The 18589-nt window shown below is 45.8% G+C and overlaps 1 protein-coding gene across 3 annotated transcripts in view; it reads left to right on the forward strand.

The window, feature by feature from the left end:
• Positions 1–7606: 7606 nt before the first annotated feature.
• Positions 7607–18589, forward strand: part of LOC124545294 — a 51849-nt gene continuing 40866 nt past the window's right edge. For 2 of the 3 annotated variants that reach the window (XM_047124187.1, XM_047124190.1), the window contains exons 1-2: positions 7625–7737; positions 14964–15200. In XM_047124187.1, the coding sequence (XP_046980143.1) occupies positions 7649–7737; positions 14964–15200 (326 nt within the window). In that variant the 5' untranslated portion in view covers positions 7625–7648. Of the gene's footprint in view, positions 7738–14963; positions 15201–18589 lie in introns of all 3 variants that reach the window. The other variant, XM_047124188.1, reaches the window with a different exon arrangement.

Here is an 18589-nt window from a genome sequence, read left to right on the forward strand (position 1 = left end):
ACAGTAAAGCTGCATGCCCTCGGGAAAAATTACGGCTATAGTTTCCCCTTGCTTTCAGCCGTTCGCAGTACCAGCACAGCAAGGCCGTTTTGGTTAATGTTACAAGGCCAGATCAGTCAATTATCCAGACTGTTGCCGCTGCAACTACTGAAAAGGCTGCTGCCCCTCTTCAGGAACCACACGTTTGTCTGGCCTCTCAACAGACACCCCTCCGTTGTGGTGCACCTATGGTACGGATATCTGTATTGCTGAGGCACGCAAGCCCCCCCCCCCCCCAACAGGGGGGGGGTCATCCTCCGTTTACACCATTTTTATCGTCAGGTAGATCTGATGATGGCAGTCTAGTGAAACGCGTAGTTATAAGAAGTCAAGATGCTGTCAGGAAAATTTTGGGAATAAATGTATCATGCTCAGAATCTTCTACAAAGAATTCCTGTCTTCCAATAGAGTACCTATCGCATATACATGCGTCCATTACCTTGTACACTTGTATACTAATCAGTAAGTGCTAAAACTGAAAGTCCATTGCACTGTTCTGCATACTATCTCACGAAAGTCGTATTAAAAACTGACGATCGAATCAGCCGATGTTTGTTTTCATACGAGTGCTAGCATATTGTCCACTAGTTGAGACAGTCAATCACAGGTTCAATGAGGATGCATAATTTGCTATATGTACGTCTTTTGTTGTGTACCATGAATAAAGGGCTCCACACACACGAGAGACGGATCGCAGCGAGTCGTCGCAGGCAACATCGCTGCAGTCGGTCGCACGCCTTCGCTCCACACACGCACGGACGACTCGGCAACCAGTTTCAACCAGTAATACTAACACCACCGTGTCATGAAGATTTGCTAGCAGCAATGGCAGTTGATCTCCGTATCTCCACTATTACTTGCAAAATAAAGAAATAAAAATTAAAAAGAAGACGGGAATTAAAATTTATTAAAACTTCTTTGAAACGTTTTTCTTGGAAACTGTAGGTTCACGTTCTAGAATACGTTTTTCACTGACGTGAAATGCGTTGGTTTCATCCTACCAGTGTGCTAATACAATTATTTTTCAATCATTTTTCGGGTTTTCGTCTTAAGCTTACTGCAATTAATTTAAGAAATTTTGCGCTAAAAGCTTTACGCTTTTATTTACACAGTATCTTCTGTTGCCATTGGTGTTTCTGCCTCTTATTTACAATTCTGCAAATTACTGCCTTTTCCTTCGATATTACCGGAGCTTGCGGTCGGAAGAAGCTTAGTTGCATAGTCATTCTCGGCAATTCTTTGCCTTTTTTGAAACCACTTTTACTTACGCTGTATTGCCGATATTTTCACTTCACCTCGCTTCTGAACAGAAATAGAACTGCAGTGGCATGTGTTCCGCACTCAGCATAGTGTTTATGTTTATTTTAGCATTCTAAACATAAACACTATGCTGAATTCGGAACACATGTAACTGCAGCTCTTGTGACTTTTTTTTGTGCTGCCATCCAGCCTTTAATTCGTCATTGGACTGTAAGTTGTGAGTTTCAGTGAAGTAATTAAAACACAGCGGACTGAGGCCTTACCCAAACTTGACAACCACAACACATTGACACCCTACACCATTTTTCGTGTACCTGCGGTGCTGTAGTCCAATGTCAACAGCTACAGCTAACATATTTCCAGATCTTTGTCATGAGCTATTTCACTCCCCCGTGTTTTAATCATTTTATTGAACTCCCACACACACATAAATTTAACATGAGTTAATGCCAAAATAGAGTGATCATTAATTTTCAAGAAAACTGCTTCTGTGTCTGCCACGGAGTTAATAAAGACAGCCAAACGGAATATTCCAGGCACTGCATCCATTCCTGTCTTGAGTAATACTTGTAAGTAGGCTGTTTAGGTTTTTATGTTGGTAACGCCACGTAGTGCTCTGTATGAAAATAGCTGACTGCGCTGTGTGCAGTCTGTGGCTGGCTGGACTCATTGTTGGAATATTCGCTTGTGTCGTGTTGGGCAGTTGGATGTGAACAGGGCGTAGCGTTGGGCAGTTGGAGGTGAGCAGCCAGCAGTGGTGGATGTGCGGAGAGAGATGCCAGAGTTTCGAGAGGTTACTATGAGCGGACGATCGGGACGTGTGTCCATCAGAAAAAGGAAATTTGTTCAGTCGGATTGAACGTTATTAAGGTAAATACATTGTTTGTTCTCTATCAAAATCTTTCATTTGCTAACTATGTCTGTCAGTAGTTAGTGCCTTCTGTAGTTAGAAACTTTTATTTAGCTGGCAGTATTGCCGCTTGCTGTATTGCAGTAGTTCGAGTCACGAAGATTTTTGTGAGGTAAGTGATTCATGAAAGTTAGAAGTTATTGTTAGTCAAGGCCATTCTTTTGTAGGGATTATTGAAAGTCAGATTGCGTTGCGCTAAAATGTTGCGTGTCAGTTTAGTGATGATCAGAATAAGTAAAGAGAAAACTACCTAACTACTTTCAGTTCTGCTCAGCTGTTTGAAAATCAAATTAAGTAAGAGTTTTTCCAGTACTGTCATTTTTTTACATTCAAAGGAGAAGTTTCATCCTCTCACAACACTGTGGGCACCTCGTTGCAGATAGTCCAGGATACAGTTCTAGTCCGTGTGCTCGGTCTATACGACAATGTCGTCCACATACTGTAGAAAGGCGACCTGGTAACGTAACTGTTGACCGATCTCTGGGACATACTAAATGTAAAAAGTAACGGTCGTAAGGGATCCCTTGGTGGCAAACATTTGTAGATGGTTCTAGAAATCGGTTGTCCGTCCACCGTGCTTAATCTTAAGATGCTGTAGTGTAGTAAATGCGAGCACGAGTTGACCATTTTGGGTCGTACACGAAACTCACATAGTTTGTCGTAATATAGAAATATCAACATTACGATATCAATCTATATATCTTTAAAGGCTTGTAAACGTATTGCAGATTGTCGGATAAATTTAATTGCACTTCTGTAACAAAAGCACTTAGTATATCCGTTGCGCTCACATTTTTAGGGAATCCAAATATCCTGTTGTGAAGTATTTTATTATTCTTTACAAACCACTCAAATCTGTTCGCGATCATCTTATTCATAATTTTGCAGGTACAGTAAGTAAAGGATGTTGGGTGGAAAGAGTGGATTGACGCTGAATCTTTTCCCAGTTTGGAGACTGGCATCATTTTGATTCACCTCCATTACTCAGGGACGTAGGTGTTTTGAAACATATGGTTGATAAGCACAAGGAGAACGATTTTTATTTCGTATGGGAGACTAAAAATCATGCAGTACGTTATTTTGTCTGATCCTATATTTTTCTTCCCCATTTATACTAAAAGGTGTATCCAGCTGTGGTGTATAATTAGGTACATATCCTTGCTGGAAGGTCAACTCAAGCGCCCCTCGTGGCACATAGGATGGTGCTAACAGGTCCATGAATGACTGTTTAGTCCTCCTTTGCCTGGGCGACATTACTGTCGAGACCTGCTTCTTTAAAAAATTAAGTCTTTTTCCAGAGTGTTTGTGCTAAAACATTCTGCCCAAGTTTGGAACAACATTTAATCCAGCCTCCACGTGTGATCTTGCAGTTTTATTCAATACCTCTACAAAATTGTTAAATGAACCAATTTTAAGTATGTTAAACACAAGCTGTCTTATGGCGATTGCATAAGAACACTGTGCAACAATTCAACGGCAACTGACAGAATTACTTTCTCAAAGTACATCTATCTACGTTGGGGTCATCGTTAGGTGTATAAGCATTAAACATCTCAGTTAATGTTGCTTGATATCCTTGCCAGTTTATACGCCTATAGAAGCTCTCGCCATCCCATGTCTATCCATGGGGACAGTACATATGTGCCATGACGGAGATTATATTAAGATGGTGATCGCTGCGTAGAATATCAGTCAGCAGCTCCAATTAGCGTTTTAAGGATAACTGCGAAGATACTTGTGTAATATCTGGTCAGGATGGGCGTTGCATTGGAGCGCCTGATCTAGTTGGTGTTAACTGTTCAGTAAGAATAGATTTCGTTGAGCAATGGAGTCTGCGAGTTTGTTACCGACGAAATCATTTATCTGATCGTACCACACGCAACTGCGTGCGTTGAAATCTTCTGTAAGCATGCATTTCTTCAGTTACTAATTGAATATACAGTATGTGACTACGTGGCTGTGGGAACTTGGGAAAGAGGAGGAGAGTACATAGCAGTAACATTCGAAATGTCTTGCAAGTTCCTTCTGTCGAGCAAGAAAATATCTGTGGAAATATTATTTGCTTTTTTACTACAAGGAGGGCAGATAAAATGTTTTTCCACAACCTGAACTTCTCCTGCCGCGCGGGATTAGCCGAGCGGTCTAGGGCGCTGCAGTCATGGACTGTGCGGCTGATACCGGCGGAGGTTCGAGTCCTCCCTCGGGCATGGGTGTGTGTGTGTGTTTGTCCTTAGGATAATTTAGGTTAAGTAGTGTGTAAGCGTAGGGACTGATGACCTTAGTAGTTAAGTCCCGTAAGATTTCACACACATTTGAACATTTTGAAACTTCTCCTAGTCCGTCATCCCTGTCCTTTCCACAAATTCTAAAACAGCTGTCCTTCAGGTGCACTTTGTCTGTTAACGAGGTTTCAGATATTATTGCTATATTGGGATGCAATTTGCTCATAGGAGCATAAATATGCATATATTGTTGAACAGCGCACTCGAGCGCGCCCCGGCCGCGCGCGCGAGTGCGCGCGCGCGCTCACACACACACACACACACACACACACACACACACACACACACACACACACACACACACGCATACCACACATACATACTCTCACAGTGAACTGTTTTTGTACATGTGGCAACTAATGTAACCAACAACAAACGTAATCTAAACTCCTGAGGATGAACTTTTCGCCGGCCGGTGTGGACGAGCGGTTGTAGGCGTTACAGTCTGGAACAGCGCGACCACTACGTCGCAGGTTCGAATCCTGCCTCGGGCATGAATGTTTATAGTGTCCTTAGGTTAGTTAGGTTTAAGTAGTTCTAAGTTCTAGGGGACTGACGACCTCAGGAGTTTAGTCCCATAGTGCTCAGAGCCATTTGAACCATTTGAACTTGTCGGTTCGAAATCGGTAACGCTCTATTTATGTAAGTGAACAGCATTATTAACAGTGGCTCTCTGACGTTTTCCTCCTTTTTGTGCACAGACACAGTCTCGAAACATTCGTTTCCGACAAAACAGCATTCTCCCTGATGGTACGGTCGTAGCTCCGGAGAAGCGGACTGCTGCTTTTGTGGTTGTTGTTGCCACCGCTGATATTTTCTGGTTTCTGAGTAGTAGTTGGTGCTTCACCTGATGGAGTTGTTGCAATTGCTTTGCCTGGGTCTGCGTCTGGTGTGATGGCAACATATGTTAGGCTGCCTGCTGGATTAGATGGTCGCAGCTATAGACTGCCTGTTTGATTTACAGATATATCATTTCGGTAGACACTAGTGGGGTCAGCATAGCTGTCACTTGGCCAGTATCTATCAGGGGTTTTTCCACCACCTTCTTTAGTGTACTTCAAGCAACTTGTGTGAGTACTATAAACAACCAAAAGTGCGTAAAACACTCGGACCTGCACAGTTTCAGGTGTTTACTGTCGGTGACATCGAGAAGGAGGAATGCGCCCACGACCGCTGCCCGCGCCACTGTAGCTGCGGTTCTCTACGTCACCTGTAGTCTATCTAGAGAGAACCCTGTGAGCCCTTGTCTCAGGTCTTCTCTTCACAAGTACATCTGTTTCTTATTTTTGGTTTGCTGATTGCTGAAAACTGGCTTAAGTTCGCTGAAAATTTATTTTAGGTTCTTGTACTTGCAACGAAAATTACAAAATAGTCCACAAAACGTAACTTGCCAATTCTTTCTTTTTCTGCTTTCACTTCCTCTTCAAATTTGTCAACATATGTTTCAATTCTTTAATCATGTTTGGGAGTACCACTAAATATGTGGAGCATCCCTATCTTACTAGTCTTTCTATCAGTGCTTCTTGCCTGTGTCCGCCTCACTAAGTGGACACATGCAGGACACGATTTCTCTGCAATGGCAGTGTTAATTTTTAGTGTATTTGGGACCGTTCCTCAACAAACTGAGACAGAACTTCGGAAATAGGAAATTAGAATTTCTGCAATCATTGCTTCTGCTTAATGCAGATTCAGACTCAGTGAGGTTTTAGAGAACTGACACTTGTTTAAACAATTTGTTAACAATTTATAAAAAAATTGATTGTTTTGTCTTCGAATCGCAAGTGGTAAACTCACAAAAAGATATGAAGATCGGTTTGTTCATTAGACGTGAAATAACGACTGCATAAAATCTGAATTACTTCTGGTGCATGATTCTAGAATTGACTGTGCCTATACGTGAAATAAATGTAGCTTAGGGAAAAGGAAATTTAAAGTTTTATTTGGTTGTAACTTACAACTTTCAAGCATATTTTTTATAGTTAATATTTTACTGCCGTGTCTTCAGCATCGTCTGAATCAAGGGAAGGATATCTCTTTTCGTCTTCACACTTCCTTGCTTTCTGACTTATTTTGCGCAGTTGAGAAGTCTACACCTATTTTTGTGTCCGAAACTTTTGAAAAAATAACATCGATACTTTTCTATGCCCGTCCTGAGTTGTGCCTAGATTGACTCCTAATCTCTCCAGAAGATCGATTCTTTTATACACCCTCGTTAAAAGATGGAACAGCTTCTAAACCACCCAGTTTTACTGTTCCGTAGCGCACAAATACTGTCTTCGGTAAACAATTTTAATTTACAGATTATAAACCTTCATTGAGTTCTGGGTCTCCCCGTACTTAGAACGTTATTAAGCAAGGTCCCAGGTACAAGTATTATGGTGTTCACAACTGTCGTGTTTATGTTCGTAATTTTCGCCATGAGGTAATGCTCTTTTATATTTTCACTAGCTTTCAGGGCCGCTGGGACAAAGGTTGTACTATGGATCGCCATCATTTCGTATTTTATGAAAAAACACACAGCTTTTAATCATGCCGCCTCCAGAAACGAACCCAGGATCCGCACCTGCTACCAACAGCCTTTCTTCCCGGGTACCATTCATGACTGGAAGTGTGAGGGGGAGGAAGAAACAGTGCTATTCAAAATACCTTTCACCACACGGCATAATGTAGCTTGCAGAATAGTTGTAGGTTTAGATAATCGACAAGGAAGTCGCCATGAAATCGGTCGAATGATCAGCAAAGAAAATTTGAGAATGTAGAGTCATATACACATTTTAACAGTCGTTTTTACCGTGTCCAAGACTGGAGTCAACGACCCGACCCAGGACCGAGACAGTTTTGTAGCCGATACAAATTCTCTCCCTGGGCGAGTAACGGCTTGTTGTCTGCTCATGAGAGGTGAGTTCATCTGGTGGAGGGCAAATGAATTCGGCTCCCTTAACACCGCGGACGACGTTCACCCTGTGTATGGGTTTGTATTGTGCGGCGTTCGCCGCACTTGGGATCAACCGGAGCGTCTTCCTATCTCGCGGATCCCACTTCCTGCCGCCGGATACCGTCGTGTGCTCACTTCCGGCCCTAAAGCAGAGCTCGTGTCGCATCGAAGTGGCGGGCTTCTCCAGGATGCACTTCCAGTAGGTAACTGCAGGACACCGCTATGTCATCGCGACCGGCATGCTTCATTGTCCTGCTGTGCATCGCCATCGGCGTAGCCGCAGATGATCAGCCGCCAGTACAGGATAACAGGTGACGTTCTTGTCTACTGTTACTGTCATCGCAAGGCGGAATTTAAACTGTGGTGTCACCGCCAGACACCACACTTGCTAGGTGGTAGCTTTTAAATCGGCCGCGGTCCATTAGTATACGTCGGACCCGCGTGTCGCCACTGTCAGTGATTGCAGACCGAGCGCCGCCACACGGCAGGTCTAGAGAGACGTCCTAGCACTCGCCTAGTTGTACAGCCGACTTTGCTAGCGATGCTACACTGACAAATACGCTCTCATTTGCCGAGACGATAGTTAGCTTAGCCTTCAGCTACGTCATTTGCTACGACCTAGCAAGGCGCCGTTACCAGTTTATATTGAGATCATAATTATGTATCATCAAGAGCGATGTTCTCCAATTATGGATTAAAGTTAAGTATTCCAGAAGTTATGTACTATTTTTGGCTACTATAATTCCTTGTCATTTTCCAGACCTCACGCCAGTCTGCGTGTTGTAGGTAGTGAGTTCATTTCGTATGTTTTTCGCTGCATCCTGATCTTAGTACGGAGTCCTAGACACATTCTATTTCATAGCGGTTGATAGTGTAGTATAGAAATGTACGGCTTTAAAATTTGTGATGCAGTTTCTTCATGTCAGTTACCACAGAGGCTGTGGAATTGTTAACGGTTAAAACTACGCGTAAGTTTCCACTCCCACTCTGCCCTGTATTCCAAGTTCTTTTTTTTCGGTCATCAGGCATGTGACTGATTAGATGTGGCCTTCCAAGAATTCCCCACCAGTGCCATCTTTTTCATCTCAGAGTAGCACTTATGCTCAACGCTTCCACTACTTTGCTGGATATATTCCAATCTTCCTTTCCTGTACATTTTTTACCCTCTACAGCTCTCTCAAGTCCCACGGAAGTTATACTTTGCTTTCGTAGCACATGTCCTATCATCCTGATCCTCCCTCCTGTCAACGTTTTCCATGTGTTCCTTTTCTCGTCGATTCTGCGGAGAATACTTAATTCCTTATCTTATCAATCCACCAAGTTGTCAGCATCCTCCTATAGCAGCACACCTAGTGCGTTAGCAGTCACGTATTCGGTTACATGCTAGGAGCAGAAAACCAAAACAGAAACAAAAGTTTGACATGCTGCTTTTGCTGAGAGTGCGATGATAGTAAAAGGCAGTCGTGTTAGATCGTGCCGTAGTCCGGATTCATATATATATATATATATATATATATATATATATATATATATATATATATATATGGCATTGGTAGATCGCTGGAGGAAGTTAGCACCGCTTCTGCACACACACACACGTCACCTAATTCCTGCAAATTTGGAGAGCCTTGACGCCACGTTCCATCACATCACAGGGTTCAGATCTGGCGTGTTGGGGGCCAGCATCTTAATTGCAGCTCGCCACCGTGTTCCTCGAACCACTTCATCACACTCCTGGCCTTGTCATATGACGCATTATCTTGCTAGAAACTGCAACTGCCATCGGGAAATATGATGGTCATGAAGGGGTGTACGTGGTCTGCAACCATTGTACGATACTCCTTGGCCGTCATGGTGCCTTGAGTGTGAATGTTCCACAGAGCATAATGGAGCTGCCACCATCTTGTCTCCATCCCACAGTAATGGTATCAAGGAGCTGTTCTACTGGAAGATGATAGATTTGCGCCCTCCCGTAGATAGGATGAAGACCATTCAACGCTCTGCCACTGCACCAACGTCCAATGTCGTTGGTCACCTGCCCACTTCAATCGTAGTTGCCGGCGTCGATGTGTTAACATAGGTGCACACGCATTGGCCTTCGGCTGTGGACTGGCGTTCAGACACACTTGTGGATTGTGTTCAGGCACACTTGTTCTCTACCCAGAATTAAAGTCTGAGGTTAGTTCTGACACACTTCGCCTCCTGTCCTGCTTTACCAGTCTGCCAAGCCTATGATGTCCAGCATCTGTAATGATGGGTGGCCGCCCAACCCCACTACGTCTGGACGTAATTTCACCTTGATATCACCACAGAACTCCTCGAAACCCGACAAATTGTGCAGTTTGTGTATTTCGTGCCCTCGGTCAGACTCAGATAGACTACCAACCTTCCCCATCCTACACACAGTCGGCATGCTCACTCATACAATATGCGCCATGCGTGTGTCTGACTAGCAGTTATTCCTTGCCAGGTGACTATGCTATCGCCTAGACATGTTTATATCGATAGTAGGTCAGTCGACATTATCTTCTGTCTGCTCAGCGAGTTTTTGTATACACTACTGGCCATTACAATTGCTACACCAAGAAGAAATGCAGATTATAAACGGGTATTCATTGGACAAATATATTACACTAGAACTGACATGTGGTTATATTTTCATGCAATTTGGGTGCATAGATCCTGAGAAATCAGTACCCAGAACAACCACCTCTGTCCGTAATAACGGACTTGATATGCCTGGTTGTGCATTATCCTGCTGAAATGTTGGGTTTCGCAGGGATCGAATGAAGGGTAGAGCCACTGGTCGTAATACATCTGAAATGTAACGTCCACTGTTCAAAGTGCCGTCAATGCGAACAAGAGGTGACCGAGACGTGTAACCATTGGCACCCCATACCACCACGCCAGGTGGTACACCAGCATGGCGATGACGGATACACGCTTCCAATGTGCGTTCACCGCGATGTCGCCAAACACGGATGCGACCGTCTTGTGGCTGTAAACAGAACCTGGATTCATCTGAAAAAATGGCGTGTTGCTATTCGTGCACCCAGGTTCGTCGTTCAGTACACCGTCGCAGGCGATCCTGCCTGTGATGCAGCGTCAAGGGTAACCGCAGCCATGTCCTCTGAGCTGATAGTCCATGCAAACGTCGTCGAACTGTTTGTGCAAATGGTTGTTGTTTTGCAAACGTCCCCATCTGTTGACTCAGGGATCGAGACGTGGCTGCACGACCCGTTACAGCCATGCAGATAAGATGCCTGTCATCTCGACTGCTAGTGATACGAGGCCGTTGGGATCCAGCACGGCGTTCCGTATTACCCTCCTGAACCCACCGATTCCATATTCTGCTAACAGTCATTGGATCTCGACTAACACGAGCAGCAATGTCGTGATACGATAAACCACAATCGCGTTAGGCTGCAATCCGACCTTTATCAAAGTCGGAAACGTGATAGTACGCATTTCTCCTTACACGAGGCATCACAACAACGTTTCACCAGGCAACACCGGTCAACTGCTGTTTGTGTATGAGAAATCGATGGGAAACTTTCCTCATGCGACCACGTTGTAGGTGTCGCCACCGATTTTATTATAATATATGATAATCTCTGACATAATGCACATACTTTTTGTTGTGGATTGGCAAGGCAGCCAACCCACTATGAGAGGAAGCCGAAAGGCACGCGTTTTAGCTCACGCAGGCTGGCGTGAGGTCTGGAACAGGTCAAGGAAATGAGACTAGCATAGAAGGATGTAGCTGTGGAATACCTAACTTTAATCCATAATTGGTGAACATCGCTCTTGACGGTACATGTTTTACAGCATCAATAGTAACTGGTAATGGCGCCTTGCTAGGTCGTAGCAAATGACGTAGCTGAAGGCTATGCTAACTATCGTCTCGGCAAATGAGAGCGTATTTTGTCAGTGAACCATCGCTAGCAAAGTCGGCTTTACAACTGGGGCGAGTGCTAGGAAGTCTCTCTAGACCTGCCGTGTGGCGGCGCTCGGTCTGCAATCACTGATAGTGGCGACACGCGGGTCCGACGTATACTAACGGACCGCGGCCGATTTAAAGGCTACCACCTAGCAAGTGTGGTGTCTGGCGGTGACACCACAATGGGTGTTTCCGTTACCAGAGTGGCCGAAGTATTAGGCGTTTCAAGAGGCAACCACGTACAGGGAAAGCGGAAAACCTCATGTACCAAATCACAACTCGGACTATAGTGTATGTTGAATGATTGTGACAGACAGTCATTGAAGTGGACTATGACGAAAAATAAGAGGTTTAGAGCAAAACCCACTGCAGAACCGAATGTCGCACTCGTGAACCTTGTCTGCGCCGAAGGACGGGAATGGAGCTCCATAAACAGGAAAGAGTAGTGCGAGCTGAAATTCCAAAACCACTGGCCAGTGATGCAAATGCCCGTAACGGGAAAACGTGGTGCTGAGGCCATAAAACCAGACAGTGGAGAAGTGGAATAATGTCATTTGCTCGGGTGGGTCTTCTTTCACACAGTTTCCAACTTCTGGCCAAGTTCATGTACGAAGAGTAAGTGATGATTTGGGCAGCTATATCGGTGTATTCCCTGAGCCGCATGGTTACTCAGCAACATCGCATTACTGTCAATGATTATGTGATCATATCGCATGATCAGGTCCAGGTCATGACGGAATGTTCGTTCCCCAGTGGTGATGCCGTGTGTTCCAAGGCGACAGCGCCCATGTTCACATAGCTTGCGTCGTTCACGACTAGTTCTGGGAGCACGAAGATGAATTTTCCCATCTCCCCTGGCCAGCGTAGTCACCATATCTCGAAGGTATTGGCCCCTTTTGCCTATTTTGGACAGAAATGTGCATGATCGCTTTCCACCTCCACCGTCGTTACCTTACGCTGCCGCTATTTAGCAGGAAGAACGATACAACATTCCCTTAAAAACCATACTGGACCAGTATTCATCCATTCCGAGATGATTGGAAACTATTTTGAATGCCACCGTGTTCCCTACACGGTATTAAGCATGGTGATATGTTTGTGGCGTTTCCATATACAGGGTGTTACAAAAAGGTACGGCCAAACTTTCAGGAAACATTCCTCACACACAAAGAAAGAAAATATGTTATGTGGACATGTGTCCAGAAACGCTTACTTTCCATGTTAGAGCTCATTTTATTACTTCTCTTAAAATCACATTAATCATGGAATGGAAACACACAGCAACAGAACGTACCAGCGTGACTTCAAACACTTTGTTACAAGAAATGTTCAAAATGTCCTCCGTTAGCGAGGATACATGCAACCACCCTCCGTCGTATGGAATCCCTGATGCGCTGATGCAGCCCTGGAGAATGGCGTATTGTACCACAGCCGTCCACAATACGAGCACGAAGAGTCTCTACATTTGGTACCGGGGCTGCGTAGACAAGAGCTTTCAAATGCCCCCATAAATGAAAGTCAAGAGGGCTGAGGTCAGGAGAGCGTGGAGGCCATGGAATTGGTCCGCTTCTACCAATCCATCGGTCACCGAATCTGTTGTTGAGAAGCGTACGAACACTTCGACTGAAATGTGCAGCAGCTCCATCGTGCATGAACCACATGTTGTGTCGTACTTGTAAAGGCACATGTTCTAGCAGCACAGGTAGAGTATCCCGTATGAAATCATGATAAGGTGCTCCATTGAGCGCAGGTGGAAGAACAAGGGGCCCAATCAAGACATCGCCAACAATGCCTGCCCAAACGTTCACAGAAAATCTGTGTTGATGACGTGATTGCACAATTGCGTGCGGATTCTCGTCACCCCACACATGTTGATTGTGAAAATTTAGAATTTGATCACGTTGGAATGAAGCCTGATCCGTAAAGAGAACATTTGCACTGAAATGAGAATTGGCACATTGGTGGATGTACCATTCGCAGAAGTGTACTCGTGGAGGCCAATCAGCTGCTGATAGTGCCTGCAAACGCTGTACATGGTACGGAAACAACTGTTTCTCCCGTAGCACTCTCCATACAGTGACGTGGTCAACGTCACCTTGTACAGCAGCAACTTCTCTGACGCTGACATTTGGGTTATCGTCAACTGCACGAAGAATTGCCTTGTCCATTGCAGGTGTCCTCGTCGTTCTAGGTCTTCCCCAGTCGCGAGTCATAGGCTGGAAAGTTCCGTGTTCCCTAAGACGCCGATCGAATGCTTCGAACGTCTTCCTGTCGGGACACCTTCGTTCTGGAAATCTGTCTCGATACAAACGTACCGCGCCACGGCTATTGCCCCATGCTAATCCATACATCAAATGGGCATCTGCCAACTCCGCATTTGTAAACATTGCACTGACTGCAAAACCACATTCGTGATGAACACTAACCTGTTGATGCTACGTACTGATGTGCTTGATGCTAGTACCGTAGAGCAATGAGTCGCATGTCAACACAAGCACCGAAGTCAACATTACCTTCCTTCAATTGGGCCAACTGGTGGTGAATCGAGCAAGTACAGTACATACTGACGAAACTAAAAAGAGCTCTAACATGGAAGTTAAGCGTTTCCGGACACATGTCCACATAGCATCTTTTCTTTATTTGTGTTTGAGGAATGTTTCCTGAAAGTTTGGCCGTACTTTTTTGTAACACCCTGTATTTTCCCATCAGCAGGGTTTCATAGTTCGTACATGCCATCGAAAGTGAAATGATTAAACATTTTTATGTATAACGTATTTTGTTTTTGGTTGGTATGTACGATTTAGTAACACTATATCAAAAATTTCTCTCTTTGCCTATTCCGTGGAGGACCTCCTTGTTTCTTATCAGTACATTTAAATATAAACATGCTTCTGTTGTTGTGACTTGGCAAGACAGCCAAGTCACAATGAGAGGAAGCCGAAAGGCACGCGCTTAAGCTCACGCAGGCTGGCGCGAGGTCTGGAACAGTTAAGGGAATTAATAGTAGCAAATAAAGTACGTAGTTGATATAATACTTAACTTTAATCCACAATTGTAGAACATCTCTCTTGGCGGTACATGTTACAATTAAAATATAAAATAATACCAAATGCTATGGCGCCTTGCTAGGTCGTAGCAAATGACGTAGCTGAAGGCTATGCTAACTATCGTCTCGGCAAATGAGAGCGTAGTTGTCAGTGATCCATCTCTGGCTAAGTCGGCTGTACAACTGGGGCGAGTGCTAGTACGTCTCTCTAGACCTGCCGTGTGGTGGCGCTCGGTCTGCTATCACTGACAGTGGCGACACGCGGGTCCGACGTATACTAATGGACCGCGGCCGATTTAAAGGCTACCACCTAGCAAGTGTGGTGTCTGGCGGTGACACCACAAATACATTTAAATATAAACATGCCTCTGTGACGACGTATCCCACGCGCTTCGATTTCCATGTTTTCCAATATTCTACAGTTAATGATAACTTACCTGCACGAATTATTTCTGTGAATATCAGCCCTTGAATCTTGGAGCAGCCGACGCTACTCTGAGGAAGACTGCCAGTGTTTGGTAATGAAATGTGCCTTCCTCCTGCCGTACCAGCGGCACTGGCGAGATCCTGGTGCTGGAGTTCCCGGGACACCCAACCGCGTACTGCGGCTACCAGTCACATCCAGAGGTAGCGATCGCCGGCTCCTCCTTGAGGTTCACCGTGGTCCAGCGTGGCGAGGACGGGCGCGGAGTCAGAGACACCTACTACTGCGTGCTCGCGGGCGACGAGGTCGACTTCAAGCAGCTGGCGGAGGACAACATGCTGGCCGTCCGGCGAGGAGCTTTCACGTAAGTCTCTGCTGTTTTCAACAGACTTGTTACACTGTTCAACACACGAGAAGTGTGCCACATCGTTTCAAGCTTAAACATGCTCACACTTCGTTACATGTGATTGAAACCATATTTATGAATTTTCGCAGTTAGTTAACAGGAACAAGAGTTGCCGGATCGGTGTTCCGGTCCCTAGTCCAGTACAAAAAGGTTCGTTCCGTCGTGTAATTTCAAGTGGTAACTTGCTTTAGGAGATATCATTTACTGTATTACATTTATTTACAAGCATTGAAGACTGAGTGGTCTGTAATAACGTGTTTTCTGATATTTTCATTATCGTGATACTAATTCAATTTTTGACTGACAGCCAGACATAATTTTCTCTAGTGGTCTCTTGTAGTATACTCAAACGACTGAACGAAAAGAGAACAGAGGACCGACAAAACAGTTACATGATATGGGTTGCACACAAATGAGATGGAACGCAATTCAGTTTGTTCGGATACTTCTGCATGATAGTACATCGTCTTTATTGTGGGAATGTAATAAATACTGGAAGGATATTGTACGCAATCAGATGGATGTTCATCAGGGAGGGAATGGTAGTTGTGATGCTGGTGTTAGGAGATGGAGAGGACGCCAGCTGGTAGTCCAGGGTCCTGAAGAACAAAGGAGACTCAAGTTAATGGGAAATGTAGGAGAGGAGAATGTGTTCTAGGTGTTTCAGAAGGTGTGAGAAATTGATTAGCTGGTACAGGATACGAGTGGGAGAAGTAGCCGAATATGGAAAGCAACTTAATGTCATTCCAGGATTCGGAGGGAGTGCTGTTGCGCTTACTGTCAAGTTAAACAGATAAAGGCGGAGGAGGAGATTAGTGTTTAACGTCCCATCGACAACGAGGTCATTAGAGACGGAGCACAAGCTCGGGTTAGGGAAGGATGAGGAAGGAAATCGGCCGTGCACTTTCAAAGGAACCATCCCGGCATTTGCCTGAAGTGATATAGGGAAATCACGGAAAACCTAAATCAGGATGGCCGGACGCGGGATTGAACCGTCGTCCTTCCGAATGCGAGTACAGTGTGCTAACCACTGCGCCATCTCGCTCGGTTAAACAGATAAAGTTGTGTTGCTAATGATGATGGGAGTGACATTCTTCGAAACGTCGTGCCGTTCCGGTGAACTCACCCAGCTGGGAACTCGAGAATTCAATATACCGAGTGATCAAAAAATGGCTCTGAGCACTATGGGACTCAACTGCTGAGGTCATTAGTCCCCTAGAACTTAGAACTACTTAAACCTAACTAACCTAAGGACATCACACACATCCATGCCCGAGGCAGGATTCGAACCCGCGACCGTAGCGGTCACGCTGTTCCAAACTGAAGCGCTTAGAACCGCATGGCCACACCGGCCGGCAGTGATCAAAAAGTCAGTATAAATTTGAAAAGTGAGTAAATCACAGAATAATGTAGATAGAGAGGTAAAAATTGGAATGACATGGGGTTTTATTAGAACTAAAAAAAAAAAAACGAAGTTCACAAAATGTCCGACAGATGGCGTTGGGCAGCAAAACGTCAGTGACTGCGCATGACAATCGTGTATAAAAGGAGCTATAATGAGAGAGAGGAACGGCGGACATGCCGCCGCCATCAGCCCCCGTCCACCTTCTCCAGTTTGCCGATGACACCGCCTTCCTTGCCCTTGCCCCCACCCTACAGCGCTCCCAACACCTTCTCCAATCCCATCTTGACCGGTTCACCGCTTGGTGCAACCAGTGGTTGCTCAAGGTCAATCCCTCCAAAACCCAGGCGATCATTGTAGGCAAAACCACCCCTTCCTTCCGCCTCCTTGATTTCTGCATCACCATCTATGGCCGTCCTATCGCCCTCACTCCCACCCTTAAGTACCTTGGCGTCACCCTCGACCGTCGCCTCTCCTGGACTCCCCACCTCCGGACAATCCAAGCCAAGGCACGCTCCCGACTCAGTCTCCTCAAGCTCCTCTCCGGCCGCACGTGGGGTCTGGACCCCTCCACCATCCTCCACACTTATAAATCCCTCATCCGCCCTATCCTTTGTTATGTCCATCCGGCTTGGATCTCCGCCCCCCCTTCCTTTTATAAATCCCTCCAACTCCTTGAACGCCATGCTCTCCGCCTTGCCTATCGCATCCGTCTCCCCTCCCCTACGCGGATCCTGTACGATCTCATCCCCTTCCCCCACCTCCTCCTTTTCCTTGAAAGGATACAGATCCTGTACACCTCCCACAAACTCGATCCTCCTCACCCGCTCGTCTCCCCAACCCTCTCCCACCCCCGCCCGCTGCCGCGCCTGTATTCCCACGTCCCACCTGGTCTCCATCTCTCCACCCTCCTAACCAAGGTGGCTTCTGCCAGCTCCCCCTCCCTGATGATGTCCTCCTCCCCTCCATCTACCCCTCCTATCAACTTTGACCCTGCCCCACCCCCCACTTCCAGTGTCCTTTCCTTTAGGCACCCTCCCTCCCTCCCTTCTCTTCCCTTCCCTTCCCTTCTCTTTCCTTTTCCCCCGTCCCCTCCCTCCACCCCTCTTCCCCCCGGGCTTCCCCTCCCACTTCCTCCCTCCCCCCTTTCTCCCCTGCCCGTGGCATCTCTGCTCTCCCCTCTCCCTCTCCCACTCCCCTTCCTCCTCCTCCTCTCTTGGCAGGTCCCCGGACTCGCACACGCATAGTGAACATTCGCGCGCCGGAGATCGTCGCCATCAGTTTCTAGTGTGTGTGCTTCGTTTTGTGTTTCGTGCAGTTACAACTCAACTGTTCACATGTGCCGTCGCCGTTCTCCGTGTTTTGTGCGCCGTGTCACCAAGTGTTAGTGTTTTTATCGTCCAACGAGAACGGCTTCTTGTTTTTTGTTTTTTGTAACTACTTTCTTTGCCCGCCATTTTTTGTATTGTCTGTGTCACCTATATCATATTATTGTACCCCATAAGGCTGAAGAGCAGCGTATTAAGCTGCTGCCAGCCCGCCTGTATCAGGTGATGAAAATTACAATAAAAGAAAAAAAAAAAGAGAGAGAATCAGATGCGCCAGCGGTCGCAGCATGTTGACTTAACCTGAAAAGGCACTTTTAGTGAATCTGTATTATCAGAATAGGGAATGTGCTAGTTCAGCGTTACGATCGTATCGCTATAGGAAGGGAATTCGAACGGGTAAAGGTCCGTTGACAAATGCAACTGTGGCGAGAATGATTTCGAAGTTCGAAGCCACGGGTTGTGTAGACGATAGACCCCGTAGTGGCCGACCGAGCACAAGGCGTAATGCTGCGGAGACAGTTCAGGAAGAAATGGAGACTGTAGCGGGTTCGTCTATGCACGGGGAAGTCAGCGCTTGTGCAGTCGCACGTCGCGCCGTCATTCCGTACACTGCTGTT

The sequence above is a fragment of the Schistocerca americana genome, chromosome 8, assembly GCF_021461395.2.
Source record: "Schistocerca americana isolate TAMUIC-IGC-003095 chromosome 8, iqSchAmer2.1, whole genome shotgun sequence".
NCBI classification, from domain to species: Eukaryota; Metazoa; Arthropoda; class Insecta; order Orthoptera; family Acrididae; genus Schistocerca; species Schistocerca americana.